General features: G+C 36.9%; 1 protein-coding gene across 6 annotated transcripts in view; it reads left to right on the top strand.

The window, feature by feature from the left end:
- The window catches only part of EPS15 (epidermal growth factor receptor pathway substrate 15), a 131,831-nt gene that overhangs the window by 77,657 nt on the left and 30,392 nt on the right, over positions 1-23,782 (top strand). For all 6 annotated transcript variants that reach the window (XM_070509950.1, XM_070509947.1, XM_070509951.1 and 3 more), the window contains exons 13-18: positions 2,284-2,356; positions 15,931-16,092; positions 16,497-16,694; positions 22,192-22,395; positions 23,293-23,409; positions 23,639-23,729. In XM_070509950.1, coding sequence (XP_070366051.1) covers positions 2,284-2,356; positions 15,931-16,092; positions 16,497-16,694; positions 22,192-22,395; positions 23,293-23,409; positions 23,639-23,729 — 845 coding nt within the window. The remainder of the gene's footprint in view (positions 1-2,283; positions 2,357-15,930; positions 16,093-16,496; positions 16,695-22,191; positions 22,396-23,292; positions 23,410-23,638; positions 23,730-23,782) is intronic.

The raw sequence follows: 23,782 nt of genomic DNA on the forward strand, positions 1-23,782 counted from the left end.
TTTGTAATCTGTTTTCCTTTTTTACCAAGTGAGCTTCCTTCTTTTGCTCTCCCGTTCTTCAGTCTTGGCTTCGTTAAGGCAGGTCGCTGCCTTCTTGCAGCCCTGTTTTCCTACACGCACACTTGCTCTTCTGAGCAGACACTGTCGGTAACAGCAGTTCACAGTGGAGCAGAAAGGATTGAATACAAACATGTACGTTAGTGTGTGCAGTGCTGATCTATGATACCATCTAAGGTTTTCTATTTTTGTTATCTACCATGGGAAACAAGGAGCTGGATTGATATGGACCTTGTGTGGAATGCTCTGAGGATTTGGGCTGCAGGGAGGGGGCTAGGTTTTCATGTGACTTCTCTCTGACATGCTGCAGCAGGACTGAAAACACTCTTCTGCTCACATAAGGAGGAAAGAAAACATTTCCAAGATTGAGCTTGCAGGATTTGTGGAGTATATTTAGATTTTTCTTCCTGTGTTTTTCTGTTTTACCTAATTTTATAAGAGCTGTAAGTGGGGAATGACCTTTGCATAGTAAGTAGATTGAGGTATGGGGGGAACGGGCTGCAACAATGATTTGTATGGTAAGGGACTCTTTAAAATCTCCACGACATCGTGACCCACATTGGGACCCATCTGACCAACGGTTAGGGAGCTCCTTGGCCATCTGAAGTATTTAAAAGTAATAGTGTACAGAGTCAGGCCCGATGGTGCAGTGGTTAAGTTCACATGTTCCGCTTTCTTGGCCCAGGGTTCGGCAGTTTGGATCCCAGGTGTGGGCCTGCGTACTGCTTGTCAAGCCATGCTGTGGCAGGCGTCTCACATATAAAGTAGAGGAAGATGGGCACGGATGTTAGCTCAGGGTCAGTCTTCCTCAGCAAAGAGAGCACCATTGGTGGCAGATGTTAGCTCAGGGCTAATCTTCCTCAAAAAATAAAATAAAGTAAAAAATAAAATTAGGAGCTTGCTTTAAAAAAAAAAGTAACAGTGTACAAATAGCTTTATTCTTGTGCTTTTTTTCTCCCGTACAAATCTTAAGAACATTGTGTCTACATATCCAAAACATTTGATTTTTGTGTACATTTAAAAATCTCACTTAAAAAAGGTGAAAAATATAAATGTAGCATGAGGTTGTCCCTTAAGCATCTCATTTGGTATAATTTTATCACTTTCTTATATGCTACAGCTTAATGGAGCCTGAGCTTATGTTTGGGTTATGTCTGGGACAAAACTGAAATATTGTCATGAAGCTCTAAGGAGAAACTCTGTGGTACTAGTCTGGAGGGCTCTTGAATGCCATCCTCCCTTCTTCCTGTTGCCTTTCCCCTACCCAAAAATGTGTTGCTGCAGAGTTCTATGGCTTTTTCTCTCATTTTGTGGAAGAGAAAAGAAAGTGAAGAAAGACTCTGTGTGTGTGTGTGTGAGAGAGAGAGATTTCCGTACAAACAGGCAGTTAAATTTATGAAATCAGAAGAAATAGCTTTATTTTGTAATTCTGAACCTAAGGTTGCATAGGATTCTTTCATTAGGAATCCAGCTTTGATGGAACCATGTAAGAATTTAGATGATGTTTCAAAGTCAAAGTGGATCCTAGCATGTTTGATCTGAAGAGTAGAAAGAGATAAATACTAAATGTGATTGGTTTTTCTACTTATATACATTATTTTATATATTCGATAAATTGAGATTGATAGGTGGTCCTAAAATAGCTTTTTTGAACAGATGTGGTGTTTGATGGAGCAAATGGCCTGTGTATTGGCAATCTTTTCCATTTTCTCTCTGTAGTTTCATTCTAAAATTGGTGCACACCAGTGATTTAAGGGGAAATTAACACTTCAGTAAGTGTCCTTTTCTTTAATATTGTTCATGTTTTTATTAGCCATTTTCATTTAATTTGACAGTGTTCTTAAGGGTTAAGCTTACAGAACTGATGCAGCCCCTCCTTTATTCCACCAGCAATTTTCATTGGACAGCATTTCCATAGCAACCGTGAGATCAGTGAAACCTGAGTGTTTCATTGATTATATTTCTCCTTGTCTTTTTTTAATCTATTCTCTTTTCACCACATTTTAGTGAGAAAGCGGTTTTGTTTTGGTTTTTTTTTCACTAACAGAGCTTATATTGATTTCTATTCCATAAATAATTAAAAGAGGGTAGAAAATCTGCCCTTCATTTAAGAATTGAATGTTTCACTATGTATTTAAAAAGCGATTCAGGATTAGGAGGATGGATAACCATACCGGCTGTAGCTGATGTTCTCAAATATTCTTGCATTGTTTGCTGGTCTTCTAGGGAAAAGAATAATGTGGAACAGGACCTTAAGGAGAAAGAAGATACTATTAAACAGAGGACAAGCGAGGTTCAGGTATGTGAACTGTAAAATTCGGTATTTCGTTTCTGACTTAGGATTCATTTTAAATGTATAGGGTGATTTACTATGTGATGGTTGTGGTATTGATGAGTAAGTCAAGGGAATACCTATGATTTATGTGGTATAAATATTTGTCTTTTGCAAAATGATTGTTTTTCTCTGAATTCTGGCCTGTGAAGATTACACTGCAATGAGAAAGCAGTATTTTTCAGCATAAATTTCTAGTTTTAAAAGTATTTTTAAGGTAATATTTACTTGCATGTTATATCATTAAAGGTAAGTTTGAATGACTTAAATGTAAATATTATTACACCAATAAAAATAAATGGGTGAGATCATCGTCGTCATCATCATCATCATAAAAACGCAAATTGCTTTTTCATGGATGTGAGTTTTTTTTAGCTAGGAGACCCACTATTTTAAAGTACTGTTTCTCATAATACTAGTAGGGTGAGAAATGATATGGAACAATTTAAAATAGTGTTATATAAGTTGCTTAGCAGCCAGGATATCTTAAACTTTGACATAAAGAGATTTAATTGATTTTCACTAAGTGCTGGGTTAAGTAGCTTCATTTTACAAATAGAAGAGACAGGAAAACTTCAGTTTCTGATTGGGAAATGATACAAAAAGGGGTATTTCAGACATTAAAAGCATAAAAAATTGGGCAGTGTTGCCTTTAGAGCAGTAAGCAGTGCATGTGACCATGTTATTGGGGCACCGTTTCCTGAATGCTGCACCAGCACATATAGGAGGTTGGGTGTAGAAGCCTTGGCAGCAGTTGCCAGTAAGAGCTCATGAATCGGCATTTCTTAACATGCTATTTGCGTGTTGGATTTCCCTGCTTATCTTGATAGTTTTAAATGGGTGAAAGCTCTAAATTATTAGGTCCATTGTTTTGTTTTGAAGTAGGACATTCACTGGAGATTGTCACTTAGATGGACTGTGTTATGGTGGGGAGAATGATTTACTGAGAGAATGAGGAAGCAGCCAGAGAGACTTCTTGTTGGAAGTTGATTCTCTTATTGGATGACTGCATATATTATATATTCTGGAATTTTCCTAAATTGATGCTAAAGTGATGCTAAAGTCAGGAGATCATCACTAATATATTTTTCTTTGTGGCAATGAGATGAAAGGTGGTTACCTCATTACATTATTTTTGTGCAATTTTTGAGTTTCTTAAGAAATGCAAAAGTCATTGGTGAAAATAGTTTAAGAATGAAAGAGAAAATAATATACAGAAGTTTTTTCAATATGAAGAGATATAGTTACTGATATAATCTTGGACAGCTTCTAAGTTTAGCCAGATAATATTTCAAAGTACAAAGGTTTTTGCGATAGATAATATTTCATTATTTGTTTACATTTACCTGTTGATTTTTCCCTGCTGCATCTTTTGAGGATGTGAATTTAAATAGCCAGTTTAGAAGAACATTAAAATTTACATTGTTCCTTTCGGGCTAAATGCTATCGTTGAATATCTGATTTCTTATAATTATAGGAGTTTTGTTGTCAGTCAAAATTTCTTCGTGGGGCTGGCCCCGTGGCTGAGTGGTTAAGTTCGCGCTCTCCACTTCGGCGGCCCAGGGTTTCGCCAGTTCGGTTCCTGGGCGCGGACGTGGCACCACTCATTAGGCCACGTTGAGGCAGCGTCCCACATGCCACAACTAGAAGGACCCACAACTAAAATACACACTATGTACTTGGGGGATTTGGGGAGAAAAAGCAGAAAAAAAAAAAAGATTGGCAATAGATGTTAGCTCAGGTGCCAATCTTTAAAAAAAAAAAGTTTCTTCATGATTTGCTTGTCTTTCTTTACTTAGTGGTGATGATAAGATATATGTTAAATCTTAAGCTCCGCTAAATTAAAAATGTATGATTGGCAGAGGAAGTCCAAGTTGTTGAATGTTTCTGCATAGGGCGCTGTAAATAAAAGGCATCTTGGAGTATGGTTAGTACAGACCAAGTGGTAGTTGTTGAACATAAGTTCATTGAAAAAGAACCTTGGATTAAAGTTTTGCATTAGTAGATTTATTAGTCATTCCACCCCAATACAAGTGTCTCTGTATTATCCATGGTAATGAGACAGTAGATGAAGAATGACATGGATAGTTGACATATACAAGTAATTGAAACTTCTTTTAGTGATCATTTTCAATTTTCTGAAGCACCAAACAACTTACCAGAAGTGTAGTAAGTGGATTTCGTTACCTATTGAGTTAACTCTGATTTACCCTTTGATAATGACACACAGTCTAGGCATAATGTAGATAATTAAAATCTGTAAGTAACTCCAGCTCCTAGTGCTTATTTTCTAATTTCTATGGCAAAAGGTAGTTTACTGGAGCTGTTAATAAATAGCAGAATCAAAGAATTTGTATTTCACTGCTTCTTTTTGACCCTATTTTCTAGTAGGTGCTAATGAGAAATGCCAAAATGAAGACATCAGGGGAGAAGTAAGGGAATTTTGACCTATCCGTGAGAGTCTTCCTATCCAAACTTGGCTTTTCTGAGTGTTCTTGCTTTTTTCCATATTTATAAAGTCACAGATAATGATTATATGAGCTCATATCTCAAGCACAGAAATCAAACTTTCAAAGCCTCTTTAGATGTGACCAAAGCACCAAAGACTAGTTCTTTTTTGTTTGCTTTTCATTTCTATTAGTCTTCCTAATCCAATTAAATTAGAAAATCTGCTACAAAAGTTTCTAAGTTTTTGTTTCCTGTCTATATTCCCATGTTCTGCCATCTTGATAATTTTCAGTTCAAGATTTTTTTCTTGAAGACCAAACCAGTGATTAACTTCAAATGTTATTTCATGAGACGATCACCATTAACACATTTGAGGTACACTGCTAGTTCATCAAGTTCTATGCAGAAATTAGGCCCAAAGTGATCCAAGGGGGTTAAAACTATAAAAGGCCATTGTATCTCAAATGTTTATGGTTTGGGCTTTTTTGTTGTTGTGAAAGGGAAAAGGTAGACCCATATACTTTTCTACCTTAAACTGCCTTATACAATTTTATTAAAATGTTTCTTCTGAGAAGTCAACAAATATTTAGGAATTCATCCTCATATGTATGCTTTCTTCAGTTTTGCGTAGGAGTTGTTAGGAACAACTTGATATCAGAAACTTGAATTCAGTTCGTGGTTCTGGCTCTTCCTAGGTTTGTGATCCTAAGTAAGTAATTTAACCACTCTACTCGTTAGTTTTCTCTTCTGCAGCGTGGCATAATAAAAATGCCAAATGCTTAGGGTTGCTGTAAGAACAAAATGAAATAATGTGGATAAAGTGCCTCACAGAGTGATTGGCACCACCAGGTAAGAGTTCAGTAAATGCTCTAATTGGTAGTAGTTTTCTGTACACTACTGTCATCTCCTTTTTACTCTCCCTTCATCGTCAAGCTCTTTCTTCTCTGACTTCTGTCTTCACTTAGGGCTCTCTGCACATAGGACTCCAATTTGAAAATACTCATTTGTTTGTTTTTGTTTTTGATATTGCTGCCACTTTAGCTACCAACATATTTTTCTTTTTTCTTTTTTTTTTGCTTTGTGTGGCCATTTTTCCCTTCCTATCCTTTCGTTAACCCTATTTAATCTGCTGTTTACTATGCCATTCTACTTTAATATTTCTCTCCAGGACTGGCAGTAATCAGAAGGCCAAATCCGTTGGTCCTTCCTGCATTGATTACTGCTTTCTTGGATTGCACTCTCCTACATATTCTCCTGCCTCTCTGACCCTTTGGTTTTGTTGCCTTTGCTAGGGACTGACTGACATATTCTCTCCCTTCCTCACCGTCTCCTTTCCTTCCTTTTCCATACCCTCTGTCATCCATATGCTGATGGCTCCCAGATATTTATCAAGCCCTCAACTCTCCTGAGTGCCAGTCTCATATCTCCAGTTAGGCACTTTGGTGTTTATCATTTCAAAGTCAGTATGTCTAAAATGAGTCTCATCTTGTTGAAAAAAATTGCCTTCAATTTTGAACTTCCTATTTCTGTCAGTGTTTTTCTTTCTCACTACTGTCACCTTATCACCTAACATCTAAAATTTTAAAGTCAGGTTATAAGTGCTTAACCCATCCTCTTCTTCCCTTTCTTCCTAAACCAGTTTTAGTGTCATGACTCTCAAATGTGAAAATCCTTACTGCTACCCATCGCCACTGTTAATGATGGAAGGATGTCATACCTCATGGTTATATTGGAGGTAGAAAAAAAGATGAGATACAAACCCTCCTCTTGTACTACTTTATTTATTTATTTAGTTTTGAGGAAGATTAGCCCTGAGCTAACATCTGCCACCAGTCCTCCTCTTTTTGCTGAGAAAGACTGACCCTGAGCTAACATCCTTGCCCATCTTCCTCTACTTTATATGTGGGACGCCTACCACAGCATGGCTTGATGAGCAGTGCCATGTCCGCACCTGGGATCCGAACTGGCAAACCCTGGGCCACTGAAGCGGAATGTGCGAATTTAACTGCTGCGCCAGCGGGCCGGCCCTGTACTACTTTACTTTTTGATTGTCTGCCTCTGAACTGTGTGCTATACACATTCTCTTTCTTATTCCCAAATCTAGAATGTTCCCTACCTCCCTGCTTATGTGAATTCTGCCCAGGCCTGAAAGCCCAGCTCAAATCCCACCACTTCTCTAAAACTTTCCCTTCTCTGTCCCTTCAGTCTATACCGGTCTTTCCTGTGTTGGAACTCCCAGAGGAGTGTCCATACACTTATATGACCTCTGCAGTGTGTGACCTTATTGTGCTGGTTCAGTGTGTATGTATATAGATTCCAATATCTTCCAGCCTATGTTGTGAGTTCTTTAGCTTAGAAATTATAACTTAGATAATATCTTTCACTGTTTTTGGTAATATGTTGTTAGATGGAGGTAAATTTAAGGAAGCTGTTGACAATAGAAATGAATAAACTTCAATTTTGTGCATGAAATTAAAAATAGGACAAGGTGCACCCAGACATCACAGGCAGAAAGAATTGGGAGCACAGTAGGTATGATGAAGAGTCAGACTTTTCCATATTGTTCTAACTGCCCTCATGCAAAAGAAACTCCCAATTATTTATACTTTATCAATAAGATCCAGTAATTCATAGTAATTGTCCATGTTTTTTTCATTTTAATTCACTTAGTTTTTTTTCTTAGATGAGAGGGATGACTTATTTTGGGTGGAAATAACATTAGATACATGAGCTCAACATTCTTTTCCTAGCAGTAATGTTCTTAGAACATGCTGGGAAGCGTATGACTGGGAAATAAAGGCAGGTTGTTAGTGAGCTTTTCTAACACCCACCCCAGTTTGCTAGACTCCTTTTCTGTTCTTTGACTTCAACATCTTGCTCTACATTTAATACTTTTTTATGTTAAGAATATGCGTATTACTTCCATTTTGAAAATTAGGCCAACATAATAAATGTACCTGATTATTTCTAGCTTTGGATTAGTCTATAGAGCTTTAAAAAAAATCAGTTAAATGGTTAGCATTTTCTGTAAGATTACCGAGATACTTAAAATTCCCCTTGTTCTCTTTAATAATTCTTCATGTATAGCTATACTAGCATAAGTACCTGTCTGTATATATGCTTTGGGGTTTTTTTTAAGTAAGTGTTTTGTTCATAAATTAGTGTCCTTGTTTGCTTACTTTTACTTTGTATTTTATATGAAACAAATGCAAATTTATTCACATTGCTAATATTTCATAGGTTTACTGCTTCTTCAGTTGTACTACTGACTTGGGCTGAAAAAAGGAATTATTTTACTCTTTAAGATAGCAAAGAGTTTTTATTGGGTTTGTTTAAATTTTATTTCCACTACCCTCGTAACCATGAAGTGTGGAGGGGTAGGGGTGAGTTTATTGTTTTCAGTAACTTGTGTGATTTCTAGAAAACAAGGCATTTTCCTTGAAATTTCTTTTTAAATAAAGCCAAGATCCCAGCTCAAGGATCCCTTGATTTCTAGACAAGAAACCTTGAATGTTGCTTGTTTTGTTTTTTTCTAAAACAAACCTTGGCACTGTATTACAGTAGTCTTGTTCACTTCATTCTTGCCCTTCTCTCATTGCTGCTATCCTTTCTTTTGCTGTTGATGGCGCAAGAAGCCAAGTAGAGCATGATCATGGAAAATAGAGGATAACTAGGAAGGCATCTGCAAACATCTTTAGTCACTCACTTGGTGGGATGGCATTTGATGGTACTGAGGTTGTGCACTGATTCAGGAGAGGATTTTCCCAAAGGGCTACCTTAAGGTAAAAGAAATTTATCCTACTTTAGTAGCAGACATTGTTTGCTAGGAGAACCTACCACTGCCCTAGTCACGGGTGGAGCGGTGGGGGGCTGGGGAGGGAGATGTCTGTCTGTTGCCTTCACTTAGTCTCAGGATAAGTAAATCTGTACCAAAATAAAATAGCCAAGTATATCTGGATACTGATATTGATGTGGAAATCGCATTGCAGTGGTGGTAGCCCTACAAGTAATTTTGCAGTGAAATTTGATTCTTATTCTTGTTAGTGTGTGTGTTTGCATCTGTTCATGTTGATTTTGTGTAGTTTAATAATTTTAAGTCAGCTTCCTGAAAAAGAAAAGACCCTTTTGTGTATATATTAGTGTTGGAATTTTTTTAGAGAAGCTCTTTTCTCATATTTAGAAATAGACATGGAGAAACATTAATTACAATAAATTTTAATATGGACATCTATCCAGCTGAAAATATATCATTAATGTGGGGCGTTTTCTCAGTAACCGTTCTCTTAAAGGCCTGTACTGTTGTGTTACTATGTAGATTTTTACTGTAGCTAAGAAGTGAGCTTGGGAAATGTGAGTGAATATGTTTGTTCTTTGGAAGAGAAAGGGCAAGAGTGAGTAAATATTACATTGGCTTGTTTATTCCCTTTCTTCTTGCATAAACCCCTCTTCTAATGTGTTTAAAGTGGCTCACTAAAAATACTGGTTTTGAAAAATTGTTCAGTTTATTAAAGGAAATCCTACTATTGGTAGTTCTTACATAAAAATTCAGTTGTATCGGTATATTTTTATATTGATAGGAATCTACGAGAGAGAGGTGATTCTTAAAAAACTGCAAACTTGACATTTTCTGATTGTGAAAGTAACATGAGTCCATTAGTAACCCTGTAAAATATAGAAAATTATTTTAAAAACCCCACAATTTCACAGTTGTAGGGAGAGCCATTGTTAACATTTTGCTGTATTTTTATGAATATACCTAAATGGCTTTATATTTATTTCTGATCATACTCTACATGCCTTTGTATTCAGCTTTTAAAAATTAGCATTATGTCCTAGACATTTTCTTATATTATATGACCTTTTTAAGGTAAATTTTATTTTTCTTAATTGGATTTGCAATAAAAACAGAGACATCAAAATTACATCTAATTGTAAAGGCTAGATGTGATTAGAGATCTGAAGGTCCAACATTTTTCTTTGGGGTTTGAGAGAGGGTAGGAAATTGGACTACAATATTTGAGGATAGGAATAGGTAACAGATATTTTTCCTGTTCCCAACTCTGAACATTTTTAATTGAAAGAGAAAAAAATGTTTCCTAGGATTCTTAAAAAAATGCTTTTTAGTCAGCATATCATTATATATAAACTATATAATAACTTTATGAACAAAGTAAGGTATTTATAATGGATTATATTCCCAAACTAATAAAATTACTTTAGATCTGCAGGTGGCATTCTTTTAAAATATTTTATAATTGAATTATAAGAATTTTTCAAACCACTGTGGTTTTTCAAGCTACTATGTTAAAATGAAGCTGTTGTTTTGCCCTCATGAAAGGTAAGAATAGCAATTAATATAATGTAAAAAAGCAAGTAAGCTTGAAAACACAAGAAAGGTATATGCCACAGTGACGTGCTAATGCAGTAAAAGTTATTTTTGTATGATGGAAATTTTCTTTTCTTTTCTTTTCTTTTCTTTTCTTTTTTGGTGAGGAAGATTTGCCTGAGCTAATATCTGCTACCAATCTTCGTCTTCTTGTATGTGAGCCACCTCCATGGCATGGACACTGACAGATGAGTGGTGTAGGTCTGCCCCCAGGAACTGAACCCGGGTGGCTGAAGCAGAGCCCACTGAACTTAACTACTAGGCCACCAGGGCTGACCCATATAATGGAAATTTTAAATGTCAGATCAGTCTTGGTCTATGACTGTAAAAGTATTGAATCAGGATAGAAATTTAGGTATTATTTTAATTTAACAAAAAGTGTTTATCATAGGTCAGTTTGAGGCTAATAGTAGTATTTGGCTATAGTTTAAATGCAGAGTGAAGCATTTCACGTTATATTAAAAGAATATAAAGTCCTTTTTTTCTGTCAGCCTCAGGCACATTTCCAAAGTTTCCCTCAGATACTAGAATCCTTGTGATAGTTACAAATCATTCTTAATTGATCGTCTGGAACATGCTAGGCATTCTTCTAGGTTGCAGAACCTCAAAGAAAGATGAGGCATTGGCTCTTTCCTTCAGCAGTTTATTATTTAGGGGTAGCTATAATACAATGTGGTAAGTGTGGTAATAGAGGTTGGGTACAAACTGCCACCAGAGCACGGGTAAAGGAAGCTCCAGGTGGGTCAGAGGAGATGTGGCTGGGCCTCGAAGAAAGAATAGTGAGTTTCCAGGTAGCGATGGTGTAGAAGGGCATTCCAGGCAGAGGAGATGGCTTAGGAAAGGAACAGGAACATTGAAATGTATTGCGTCTTGGAGAAAGAGGAGGGTCTATTGGGTCTGAGGCACAGGCGAATGTGAGGGAGAAAGATAGTGGAAGAAGAGGAAGGGTCACATGGGGCCCAGAGTTTGGAAGTTTTAATGTGTCTTGTAGCCAGTTTTACTTCATCCCACAGATAAGAGGGAACCATCGTATATTTTTGAAAGAGCAGAGTGATTAAAGAAATTTCCTTTGCAATGAGTTATTTTTTAAGGAAGTTGGACATTTGGAATGCGAAGAAACAAAGGCAGAAAAACCGATTATGAAACAAGGCGGGCTGGAAATGAAGACCAGCATGTATTTATTGAGAACCAGTGCTAGGTACATCTCTAAAGCTATATCTCTATTTTGAGTGTGGATCAGCTAACAGTATAGGCAGGGTTAAAAATTTAGGCATGCTGGTAAATTAATGATAAAGTGCTAGTGGAGCTTACCGTTATGAATTGATAATCACATAGACTCATGGAATGTTAGCATGAGAAGAGTCTTTCGTGATCATCCATTGTGTTGGCCTCTTTAAAGGAATTTTATGTGTGTGTGTGTGAGGAAGATTGGCCCTGAGTTAACATCTGTTGCCAGTCTTCCTCTTTTTTTCTCCCCAAAGCTCTAGTACATAGTTGTATATCCTAGCTGTAGGTCATTCTAGTTCTTCTGTGTGGGATGCTGCCACAGCTTGGCTTGATGAACAGTGCATAGGTCCGTGCCCAGGATCCAAACTGGCAAACCTGGGCCACCAAAGCAGAGTGCATGAACTTAACCACTTGGCCACAGAGCTGGCCCCAGGAATTCTTTATTGTTTGTTTTTTCTTTTTGGTAAGGGAGAATGGCCCTGAGCTAACGTCTGTTGCCAGTCTTCCTCCTTTCTTCTTTTTTGTTTCTCCCCAAAGCCCCGGTACGTAGTTGTGTATCTTAGCTGCAAGTCCTTCTAGTTCTTCCTTGTGGGATGCCTCCACAGCATGACTTGATGAGTGGTGTGTGGGTTCATGCCCAGGATCTGAACTGGCAAACGCTGGGCTGCTAAAGTGGAAGGTACAAACTTAACCGCTACACCACCAGGCCAGCCCCAGAAATTTTGTAAAGAAAGCAGCATGATAGTAGTTGTATTTTTAGGTTAATCAGTTGAGAAAATACAAGATAAAAAGCAGTTATTAAAGGCATTGTTCAATGTTTTCTTCAATTGCAGAAGCATGTACATGTATTTGAAAAATAGTGGCACACACATGTGAGGTATTTTGTCTACAGACAGTATATAGGATAGTATTTTAGAACTCAAACTCTAGAATGAGAACCAAGTTTGAATCAATCGCTTGTTATAGTTAACTATAACTTTAGACAAGTCACTGGCACATCTGTACATCAGTTTTCTCATCTATAAAATGTGAGTAGTAATAGGACCTACTTCATAGATCTGTCGTAGGGATTATAATTGAGTTAATATATGTAAAGAGCCGGAAACAGTACCTAATGCATTGTAAGTGCTATTGAAAGTGTTTACTATTATGATGATGCTGCTGTCTTGTCTAAATCGTGCAATAAGTCAGAGACCTCCTCCTGATAAGTATTTCTTCCATTGTTCTTATATTCTTATTCTGATGAATGATTATTGGGGTCTTTGAATAGTATGTTATTGAAAAGATATTGTTATTTTTAGGAATTTGTGTTCGCAGTTTTATTTCACCCTCTTTAAGATCTCTGCCCACCTCCTGTCAACACATGACTTAGAGTTATCTTTCTCACTTGTGGTTCCTGGAGAGAATTAAGTCCTAATTCCCTACAGAATCCTTTATATATAGTGAGTTAACCTCTCTCCTCTGCATCTACAATGGTAATAATAATGTACCATTCTTTGGAGAATGGGAAAATAGTCACTCAAATGCTTTTTCTGTGGTTCAGATGAGGAACCCCAATTGTCAGAGGACAAGTAAATCAAACCATCTTGGCTGCTGTGTTTCATAGTAGTAATGATAATGGCTGTGGCTGCTTTCATCTATCTCCCACAGTCTCCTTTGTATCTTTTTAAAATAGACTTTATTTTTTTAGAGCAGTTTTAGCTTCACAGCAAAATTAAGCAGAAGGTACAGAGATTTCCCATTGTATTTTTTTTTAATCTCTGTAGCATTTATTATTAAGCATAAGGTCTGTCACCTAGATGAATAAATAGATATAGCATTTTCAAAATGGTTGGTTGTTTTTTGTTTTAAGAAATTCTTTCTTACAGTGGGATCTGTATTTTCTTCTATACATTTTAGAGTTTTGTCTTTCACATTTGGGTCTGTCATATAGCTGGAATTTATTTTTCAGTTTGGTATGATTTAGAAACTTACTTCAGTTTTTTTTTTTCCTTTTTGCCATATGGGTTTGTCCAGCATTGTTTACTGAATAGTTAGTTCTCTTTTCCTCCAGTTAATTTTAATGTCATGTCTTCGCATCATTTTTTCTGTGTATGCCTACATCTGTGTCTGAATTCTCTTTTCTGTTTCTTTGATCTTTTTGTCTATCCTTGCATCAACACCAAACTGTCTTAATATTTTAGTTTTCCAATAATCTATAATATCTAGTAGGGTAAGTCCATTAACATTTTATAATGCTGTTTTTTCTCATTGTTCTTCCAAATATGTTTTAGAATCAGCTTGTCATGCCCCTTGAAAAACCTTGTTAGGATTTTCATTGAAATATATAGATTAATTAGGAGAGAGCTGACGTCTTTATGATGGCATTCATTGCTCACTGAATATTTATATGGAGTACCTCTTGTATACTGGGAACTGGGAATACAGCAGTGAACAAAACTCAAATATCCATGGACTTGTGGAGCTTACATTCTAGTGGAAGGAAAGACTATAAACAAGAAGAAAAAAATTATATGCTCTGTTATTCATAATAGCCGAAAACTGGGAGCAATCTAAATGTCCATCAAATGTATATCCATACAGTGGAATACTACTCGGCAATAAAAAGTAACTATTTATACATGCAACAACACAGATGAATCTCAAAAATAGGTATAAGAAGCCACATGCAGTAGAATACGTGTTATATGATTCCATTTATGTGGAATTTCTACGAAAGGCAAAACTATAGCAACAGAAAGCAGGTCATTGGTTGCCTGGGGCTTGAAATGGGAATGAGGATTGATTGCAAAAGAGTATGAGGGAACTTTTTAGGTGATGGAAGTGTTCTAAAACTGGATTGTGGTGATCATTACACAACTATATAGATTTACTAAATCTTCAATTGTATACTTAGAATGGGCAAATTTTATGGTATGTAAGTTATACCTCAATAAAGCTGTTTAAAAGAATTATTTTATGCCAACACAGATAAACCTTGAAAACATGCTAAGTCACAAAGAAGCCAGTCACAAAATACCACATGTTGTATGATTCCATTTATGTAAAATATCCAGAACAGGGGCCAGGCCAGTGGCACAGTGGTTAAGTGCACACGTTCCGCTTCGGTGGCCCAGGGTTCACCGGTTCGGATCCCAGCTGCAGACATGGCACCACTTGGCAAGCCATGCTGTAGTAGGCATCCCACAAATAAAGTAGAGGAAGATGGGCACTGATATTAGCTCAGGGCCAGTCTTCCTCAGCAAAAAAGAGGAGGATTTGCAGCAGATGTTAGCTCAGGGCTAATCTTCCTCAAAAAAAAATCCAGAATGGACAAAGCTATAGAGATAGACAGTAGATTGGTAGTTGCCTAGGTCTGAGGTGATCAAGAGGGAAATAGGGAGTGACTTGCTTATGGGTATGAAGTTTCTTTTTGGAGTGATGAAAACGTTCTAAAATTGTTGTGGTGATGGTTGCACAACTTTCTAAATATACTAAAAACCATTGAATTGCATACCGTTTAAATGGGGGATTTTTATGGTGTGTGAATTCTCTCAAAGCTGTTCTAGAAAATAAAATTATATGCTATATATGAAGGAGAATTAGGGGAGGGAGGTGGTGGGTGGTGGTGGTGAGGAAGGCCTCAATGAGAAGGTAACAATTGAACAAAGACTTGAAAGAGTTGAGGGGTTGAGCTATCTGGATACCTGGAGAAGGAACTTTCTAGGAAGAGGGGATAATCAGTGAAAGATCCTGAGAAGGGAGTGTATCTGGCATGTTTGAGGAGCAGCAGTGAGGCCAGTGTGGCTGAAATAGAATGAGCAAGAGAGAAAGCAATAGGAGAAGAAGTTAGGAGATGGGATCATGTTAGGGCCACTGTAAGGAGTTTGGTTTTTACAATAAAGGAGATGGGAAGTCACTGCAGAGTTTTGCGTAGAGGAGTGACATCTTCTGACATAGGTTTTTAACAGTGGCTGCTGTGCTGAAAATAAACTGAAAGGTAGCATGGATGGAAGCAGGGAAACCCATTAGAAGGCAGCAATCTAGGAGAGAGAGAAAAGTGACTTGGACCAAGGTTGAAGAAAAAAGTGGTCAAATTCTGAATATATTTTGAAGGAAGAAGCAGCAAGATTTGCTTGACAGATTGGAGATGAGATGTGAGAGGAAGAGAAGAGTCAAAGAAGATCTGTATTTTTTGGCCAGAGAAGCTGAGAGGGGGAAGATGTAGGGGGGAAATGCCAGGAGTTCTGTTTTTGAGTGTTAGAGAAGCTCCTCAGACATTGAAGGAGAGATTTGAGTAAGCAAATTGGATTTCTAAATCTGGAGTGGAGGGAAGAAGTCCTCAAGTAAAGATTGTATTTAAAGCTGCGAGTCCTCCAGCCCACCAACACTGTACTTAGTAAGACTAGACTTTATTTCCCTCAAGATAAACTTTTAAAAATTGTTAACCTTCCCCTGCCTCCAAAGAGAATATAAATACGTTAATTTTCTTCTATTTCAGGATCTTCAAGATGAAGTTCAAAGGGAGAATACTAATCTGCAAAAACTACAGGCGCAGAAACAGCAAGTACAGGAACTCCTTGATGGACTGGATGAGCAGAAAGCCCAGCTGGAGGAGCAACTCAAGGAAGTCAGAAAGAAATGTGCTGAGGAGGCCCAGCTGGTAAAGTCTGGCTGATGATTGCCGTCTGTGTCTGTGCCTTAGTTGCTTTTCCTGACTTAAGATGGAAACATTCTCTGCTGCTTGTTGTCGTTGGGTGGCAGGTCTGGTCAACAGTTTGGGCACATGAAGGAAATGGAGCATGGTTCATCCAGAAATTACAGGCCCTCTTTAGGGGAAATAGGGCACTTAATATACTATTTTTCCAAATTTTAGTTGGAAGTACGGTATATCACGCCTTCTACTCTCCTCTAACTGTCCCCTAATTGCCCTTTTCTACCAAAAATATGCATCGAAAAACACTAAAATAGTAAACTAAACAAATATAAAAATATTGCATTATGGAACATGTTAATGACATTTCTTTTTTTAATCCCCCTTTCTTCCAATTTACCTCCATATTACAGATCTCATCTCTGAAAGCTGAATTAACTAGTCAAGAATCGCAGATCTCCACTTATGAAGAAGAGCTGGCCAAAGCTAGGGAAGAGCTGAATCGCCTACAACAAGAGACAGCAGAACTGGAGGAGAGTGTGGAGTCAGGGAAGGCTCAGCTGGGACCTCTTCAGCAGCACCTGCAAGATTCACAGCAGGAAATCAGTTCAGTAAGTCTTTGTGGCAGCAAGAAATACACTCAAATGGGCTCTCATGTGTCCTTTTAGTAAATAATACTTCCTCAACTTTTCCTTCTTCTCCCTCTGCCTAGTTTATTATTCATTTTTTCAGTCATTTTATACAAATAGGTTTCTTGTCACCTGTCGTGAGTTAAAACTGTCATACACTTGTACATCTGATGATTATCATTGGAGTCATGGTTAAGAGTGTAGGCTTGGGGCCGGCCCCGTGGCCGAGTGGTTAAGTTCACGCACTCCGCTTCTGCCACCCAGGGTTTCACTAGTTCAGATCCTGGGCGCGGGCATGACACCACTCGTTAGGCCATGCTGAGGCGGTGTCCCACATGCCACAACTAGAAGGACTCACAACTAAATTATACAACTATGTACTGGGGGGATTTGGGGAGAAAAAGCAGAAGGAAAAAAAAAAGTGTGGGGTTTATAGTTAGATGGTTTAGGTTTAAGTGCTGGCTCTGCCACTTACTGCCTGAATTATCTTAGTATCAGATTCCTCATCTTTGAAAGTGGAGCGTGAACAGCACCCTACCTCCTAGTGCTGCTGCAGGGATTAAATGAGGCAAAACCTGTGAGACATTTTAGCATAGTTTGGTATATAAATGCTCAGTAAGTAATGCTTATTTTTATAAATAATAATGTGATGTCTTCCTTTTTGTGTTCTAATCCTAAAAGTAATTTTGCTCATGAAAAACTTTATTTTTTTTAATTAGGAAATTGTTCTTTATACAGATAAATGTGCAGTATTGTGGTGGGTCCAGAGGATAGATTCTTTGCTTTGTTATTTCTAGGCTTCCCTAAATGGAGAATAATATTTTGTAGAATGATGGTTAGATAGAAGCAAAGAGATCATGTAGTCCATTCCTTTCATTTTGAATTTGAATAGACTGAAGCAAAGGAAGGTTAAGTAACTTGCCTATGGTTACATACCCTTTTTTTTTTTAATTAATTTTTTTGAGGAAGATTTGCCCTGAGCTAACGTCTACTGCCAATCTTCCTCTTTTTGCTGAGGAAGACTGGCCCTGAGTTAACATCTGCACCCATCTTCCTCTACTTTATATGTGGGATGCCTACCACAGCATGGCTTGACAAGTAGTGTGTAGGTCTGCACGCGGGATCCGACCTGGTGAACCCTGGGCCACGGAAGTAGAACGTGTGAACTTAACCACTGTGCCACTGGGCTGGCCCCATTATGTACCCTTTAAAAGAGCCACAGCCTAGAATCCAGTTCTTCTCAAACCTAGTCCAGTGTTCTCAGTTAATTATATTATATAATGAAGTCCTTCCCCTCGATATGCTTCCTTCCTCCCTCTTGTGTAGCAGATGAATACCTACTCACTCATCTTGCAAGACGTAGCTTAACTTCTTATTTCTGTATGGCATTTTTTGAATGCAGCCTTTATTGGACTCTATACTTCTGTTCTAGCAACAGTAACGTTTTTCCTTGTACATTTGTTTATGTGTCTACCTCCCCCAGCCAACTGAGCTTTTTGGTCTAGGAACTTCAACATTTTTTTTATCTCTATCATTTAGCGCAGGTTCTTGTGCAGGTGTAGAGCTACTCAATAAACACATAACCCAAAAGAAGGTTATCCTAGTGGGAATGCTACCAGATGAATGGATATTCTTTAACATAGTTTTCTTCTTTGAATTTTTAAGAAAACTGTATTTTTTGAGGTATAATTTACATACCATAAAATTCACAGGTTTTAAGGGTACAGTTCAGTGATTTTCAGTAAATTTAGAGTTGTTCAAACATCACAATTCAGTTTTAGAACATTTCTAAGACTCCCAAAAGATCCATTGTGCCCATTAGTAGTCAGTCCCCACTCCTACCCCTAGGTAACTACTAATATGCTGTCTGTTTCTATAAGCTTGCCTTTGCTGAGCACTTCATGTAGATGAACTCAGACACTATGTAGTCTTTCTAATGTGGTTTCTTTCACTTAAGGCAATATTTTGAGGCTCATCCATTTTGTAGCATATATTAACATTATGTTACATTCTATGTTTATAAAGTATTCTGTTTATTCATTCACCAGTTAATGGGGATTTGGATTCTTTCTACTTGTTGGTTATTATGAATACCACTATGAACATTTACATACAATTCTTTATGTGGATTTATGTTTTCATTTCTCTTGGTTATATTTAACTTTTTTGAATTTTAAATTCCAAACTGTTTTCCAAAGTGGCTGGACCATTTTACATTCCCTCTAGCAATATAAGAGGGTTCCAGTCTCTCGTCATTCTTACCAGCACTTTTCTTGTTTGTCTTTTCACTTATAGTCATTCTAATAGGTGTAAAGTGGTATCTCATAGCATTTTTGATGTGCATTTCTCTAATGACTAGTGATGTTGAACATCTTTTCATGTGCTTGTTAGCCATGTGTATCCTCTTGTATGAAATGTCTGTCTTTTGCCCATTTTTAAAAATTGGGTTGTCTTATTATTATTAAATTACAAGAGTTTTTAAAAAATATATTCTGGGTGTAAGTCCTTTATCAGATATTTGATTTGCAAATAATTTCTCCCAATCTCTGGCTTGTCTTTTCCTTTTCTTTTCTTTGACTTTTTTTGAAAGGGGACTTCTTTCAAAGGAAGGAGTATAAATGAGAAAGTAGAAAGGACTCTGGGTATTATAAATTATCACAGAGAAATTAAAACAGTGTTTGAGAGCTAGGAAAATAGCCTCAGCAAACTATACTACCAAGTATGTTTGGTATCCTTGTGTCTTATCTCCAAACCTTGAGAATAAACGTACCGATTTCTTATATTTGACTCAGTGACTTATGTGTCTTTCCCACAGAGGGCAGTATATTCCCATGGGTCTATAAACATGAAAGTCCAATTGTAAATTAAACAGAGACTTTTATTGCTCTTTAAAGCTCTAAATTATAGCTTTTCTGCAAAAAGGAATAACTAAAGAAAATTTTTCTGACTTTCTGAATCTTCATCTTTACTTTTTATCATGTATTTGCAGCAAGGAAAAAAGCAAAGAACCTCTGACACTATGTTTATACAATGTATACTACTTTTATTCAAGTATTCATGGCATTCTAATAGTTATTGCACTTCTCTTGCACAATTTGCAAAGAGCTTGTGTTAGTTGCTTGGTTTATTTTTCTGTATCCTCTTAAGTTTACACAGAGACTAAGGAAGAACACAGGCTTAGTGACAGGTGTGTGAGAGAGCCAGACACAAGAAACCCTAGTTTTGTTCAAGATTCTGTTGATTATCTCAGAAACAACTTTAAGGGACAAACTGTCCTAAATAGAACTATTTGATAGGCAAGTATTTCTACTTACTGCTTCACCTCTATGATGGGTATTATTTTAGTGTTAAGCTTTTAAAATTTAGATTGCAGGATTGTACAGATACTGAAATTGATTTAACGGTCATGATAAAAAAATTTTAATGAAATAAGAGAAAATAGGAAACATCAGAGTGCATTATATACAGTAAGGATAAATATTACTTCATGAAACTTGTTTCACCACTGTGCATGTATGTGTGTGTATAATTATATATATGCATGTGTGTGTCTTTATTATGTGTGTGTGTTGATGTATACACACACACATACAGAGACACATCCAAATATATACATTATATATATTTACTGGGTTAGGATGTAAAATCTGTTTCTTTTCTATAGATTATAGTAAAAAAAAATGTTTTCAAGCCACAGCTCTATAGCTCTAAGAATATATAAGGCATATGCTCTGTGTTACAAATGTGTAGTATTTTTGGATTGTTAGTTTGAATTCTAAATACACTGCAGTTTGGTAGATATATATGCTTACTGATACCCACTGTTTAAATTTATAAGCACAATACTTGTGTTCATTCAGTGAACATATATTGAGGACTTATAGGGTACAGCATTGTGCTGGATGTTGGAAATAACAAAGTTGATAACAAAAGCTGTGGTCCCTACCCTGAAAGAGCTCAAGGTCTTTAACTTTTTAAAAACGGAGTGAATTAGTGGAAAAGGAACAGAGGAAAACTTAATTGTTATAATAGTGAAAAATGCAGTGTGCTAGGGAAGCACTTTTACGTGCATTATCCACCATTTCCATGCATTGACTTTTTCCATTTTACACTGTTCTTTTTGTTTCACATAACAATAATCTGTGGAGATAGTTCTTATTCGCTTTATGGATTAAGAAATGGAGGCTAGGAGAGGTTACTTTGACTAAGATTACCTAACTAGAAGATGACAGAGCTACATTTACATCTCTCTCTCTCAATCCAGTATAGTGTCATTTCCCCAGGTTATAACCCTAAAAAGACCTATGATAAATTACAGATTCCAAATTAAGCAACTTAAAAACCTTGTGGGGAAAATAAGATTAGGGAAACAGAGCCTTGATTTATGAAATGTCAATAGGTAATTTTTATGTTTGCTAAAAACAAAAAACACAGCATGCTAATAAAAGGGAATTCCAATGTAATTAAAAATATGTATTTTATGAAAAATGAGAACTATTCAGTAAAATTCCATTTATTATTCTTTTTCACTGGAAACATTTTATCATTCTGCCTTCTCTTCAGTTTCTTTGAGATATTTGTAAATTTGTTTTTCTTTATTATAGCTGTTGATATAAATAAGCATTTTTTTCTCCATCTGATTCCCAACATTTTTCTTTTTATATATATTACAGTTTATTGAATCCTGCCTTCTGTGTCCCACTATTGTCCCAAGAGTATAAAGCCACTTGGATATTGGGATCAAAAAAACTTTGAGTGTTCTGGCTGGCCCCGTGGCCGAGTGGTTAAGTTTGTGTGCTCCGCTGCAGGTGGCCCACTGTTTCATCAGTTCAAATCCTGGGTGCGGACATGGCACCGCTTGTCAAACCACGCTGGGGTGGCACCCCACATGCCACAACTAGAAGGACCCACAACTAAGAATGTACAACTATGTACCGGGGGGCTTTGGGGAGAAAAAGGAAAAAAATAAAATCTAAAAAAAAAAAAAAACCAAACAAACAAAAACTTTGTTCTTTATTTAACGTTTGGTATAGCTTAGATTTAGAGGACACTTCCTAGGGCTCTAGTCCATTAATAAATAATGCCAGAGCATAGGTCACTAGCTCATTTTACCTTCTCTTTACTCCTCAACTTCCTTTATCTTTCCTAAAGCTTCATCACAAAATCTTCTCTTGCTTTGTCACTTTGCTGTTTTTTCCCCAATACCCTGACCCTTTTTCTAATTATACCCTAAGGGACTGCCAGTATACAGATAATTGAATTAAAATTCTTGGAGCTTTCAAAAGATGTACAAAAGCAAATCCATGTATACTGGGATGGATTACTGAAATCTTTTCTGTGAGTCATGCTGCGTTCCCAGAGGATTCCTCCTTAATGGAAGCAAATTTATCCACGATCAAGTCTAACGGTATAGCCATTTTTATGTTGCATGTCTTTCTAGTAATAAATCCTGTTTTGTATGTCTGCTTTGTGTTGACAGATGCAAATGAAACTGATGGAAATGAAAGAACTGGAAAACCATAATAATCAATTAAATTGGTGCAGTAGCCCACACAGTATTCTTGTAAATGGCGCTACAGATTATTGCAGCCTCAGCACCAGCAGCAGTGAAACAGCCAACCTTAATGAGCACAGTGAAGGCCACACCAACCTAGAGTCTGAGCCCATCCACCAGGAGTCTCCAGTGAGTCGAATAGTGCCATAACCTTCATAATCAACTGCAATGAGCAGCCATTGAAGAATTTTAAGCAAGAAGTGGCAGGATTACATTTACCTTTTAGAAAATGGATTAGAGAGTGGAACTAGACACATAGAGACATGTTAAGAGACTATTGGAATGGTCTCTGTGAGAGTTGTTTTAGCCTAAGCTTAAGTGGTAACAGGCGGGATGATGAGAAGAATACAAGTTTCAGGGATATCAAAGATATAAAATTAAAAGACATGATTTTATTTAGGCAGTGCAGTCTTGATACATTATACAATATTCTTTTAAGCACAAAAGGCAAATTGCTAGGTTATCCTTCAAAGACACAGGGTGATAGGAAATGAGGATTTCCTCTGCCACTTCTTAAGCCTTTATTACCTACAGGGCTAAATCCAGAAAGTAATGGGAAGCCATGGAAGGATTTTTAACTGGAAGAGTCATGATCACATTCACATTTTAGATCTATTACTTTGGCTTCCGTAAGGAGGCTAGATTGGAAGGGCACATATTGCAGGCAGGGAGGCAATTGGAAGGTTACTACAGTAATCTGGACCAGAAATGATACTGTAAATAGATGACAGTGACAGTGGGGATGGAGAAGAAGGGAAGGATTTGAGACAGAGGTAGGAGGTAGGCTCAGCATGACTTGGAGGCTAACTGAGGGAATGACCAAAGGGAAGTGGTTAAAGATGACCTGGATTTTCCAGCCTCAGTGACCTCAATGCTGGGTGATAGCATTTTTCTAAGAAAAATTTTAGAACTCTTATGTTCTGCTTGTCTTTTTTTATTTTTTAGTAATTTTTGGTTATCCTTTGTCAGTTTTCTCTGCCAGGTAGAAAATACAATGTTAGTCCATGTAGCGTTAATATTTTGTAGGCAAGAAGTAGTCCTGAAATACCACCTTCTGGTGTGACTGATGAAAATGAAGTGGTGACTGCAGCTGTTAATGAAAAAGTTTGTCCTGAATTTAACAGTGACAGACATTCGAAAGAGGTAAAAATAATTTTGTATGTCAATGTTCCTATCACTGGTTTCCCTAGATGGGTTATTCTATTTCAAGCTAAGGAAAGAGAAAAATGTGTTATGTGGACTTTATGACTACAGAAATATTTGTTATAATACTATCATTTGATTTTTCAAAGCTTGTTATTTTATTTTAAAATGTTACGTTTTGAAACTTTGTTTCCTAAAACAATATTTTTTAATTTAAAATTATTTTTAGGAAGATCCATTTAATGTAGAATCAAGTTCACTGACAGATACCGTTGCAGATACAAACTTGGATTTTTTCCAATCTGATCCTTTTGTTGGCAGTAAGTACTCTTATTTTTATATCATATATTTGCAAAAAGAGAATTTTTTTTTC

Source organism: Equus asinus, chromosome 5 (genome assembly GCF_041296235.1).
Source record: "Equus asinus isolate D_3611 breed Donkey chromosome 5, EquAss-T2T_v2, whole genome shotgun sequence".
In the NCBI taxonomy this organism is placed as follows: Eukaryota; Metazoa; Chordata; class Mammalia; order Perissodactyla; family Equidae; genus Equus; species Equus asinus.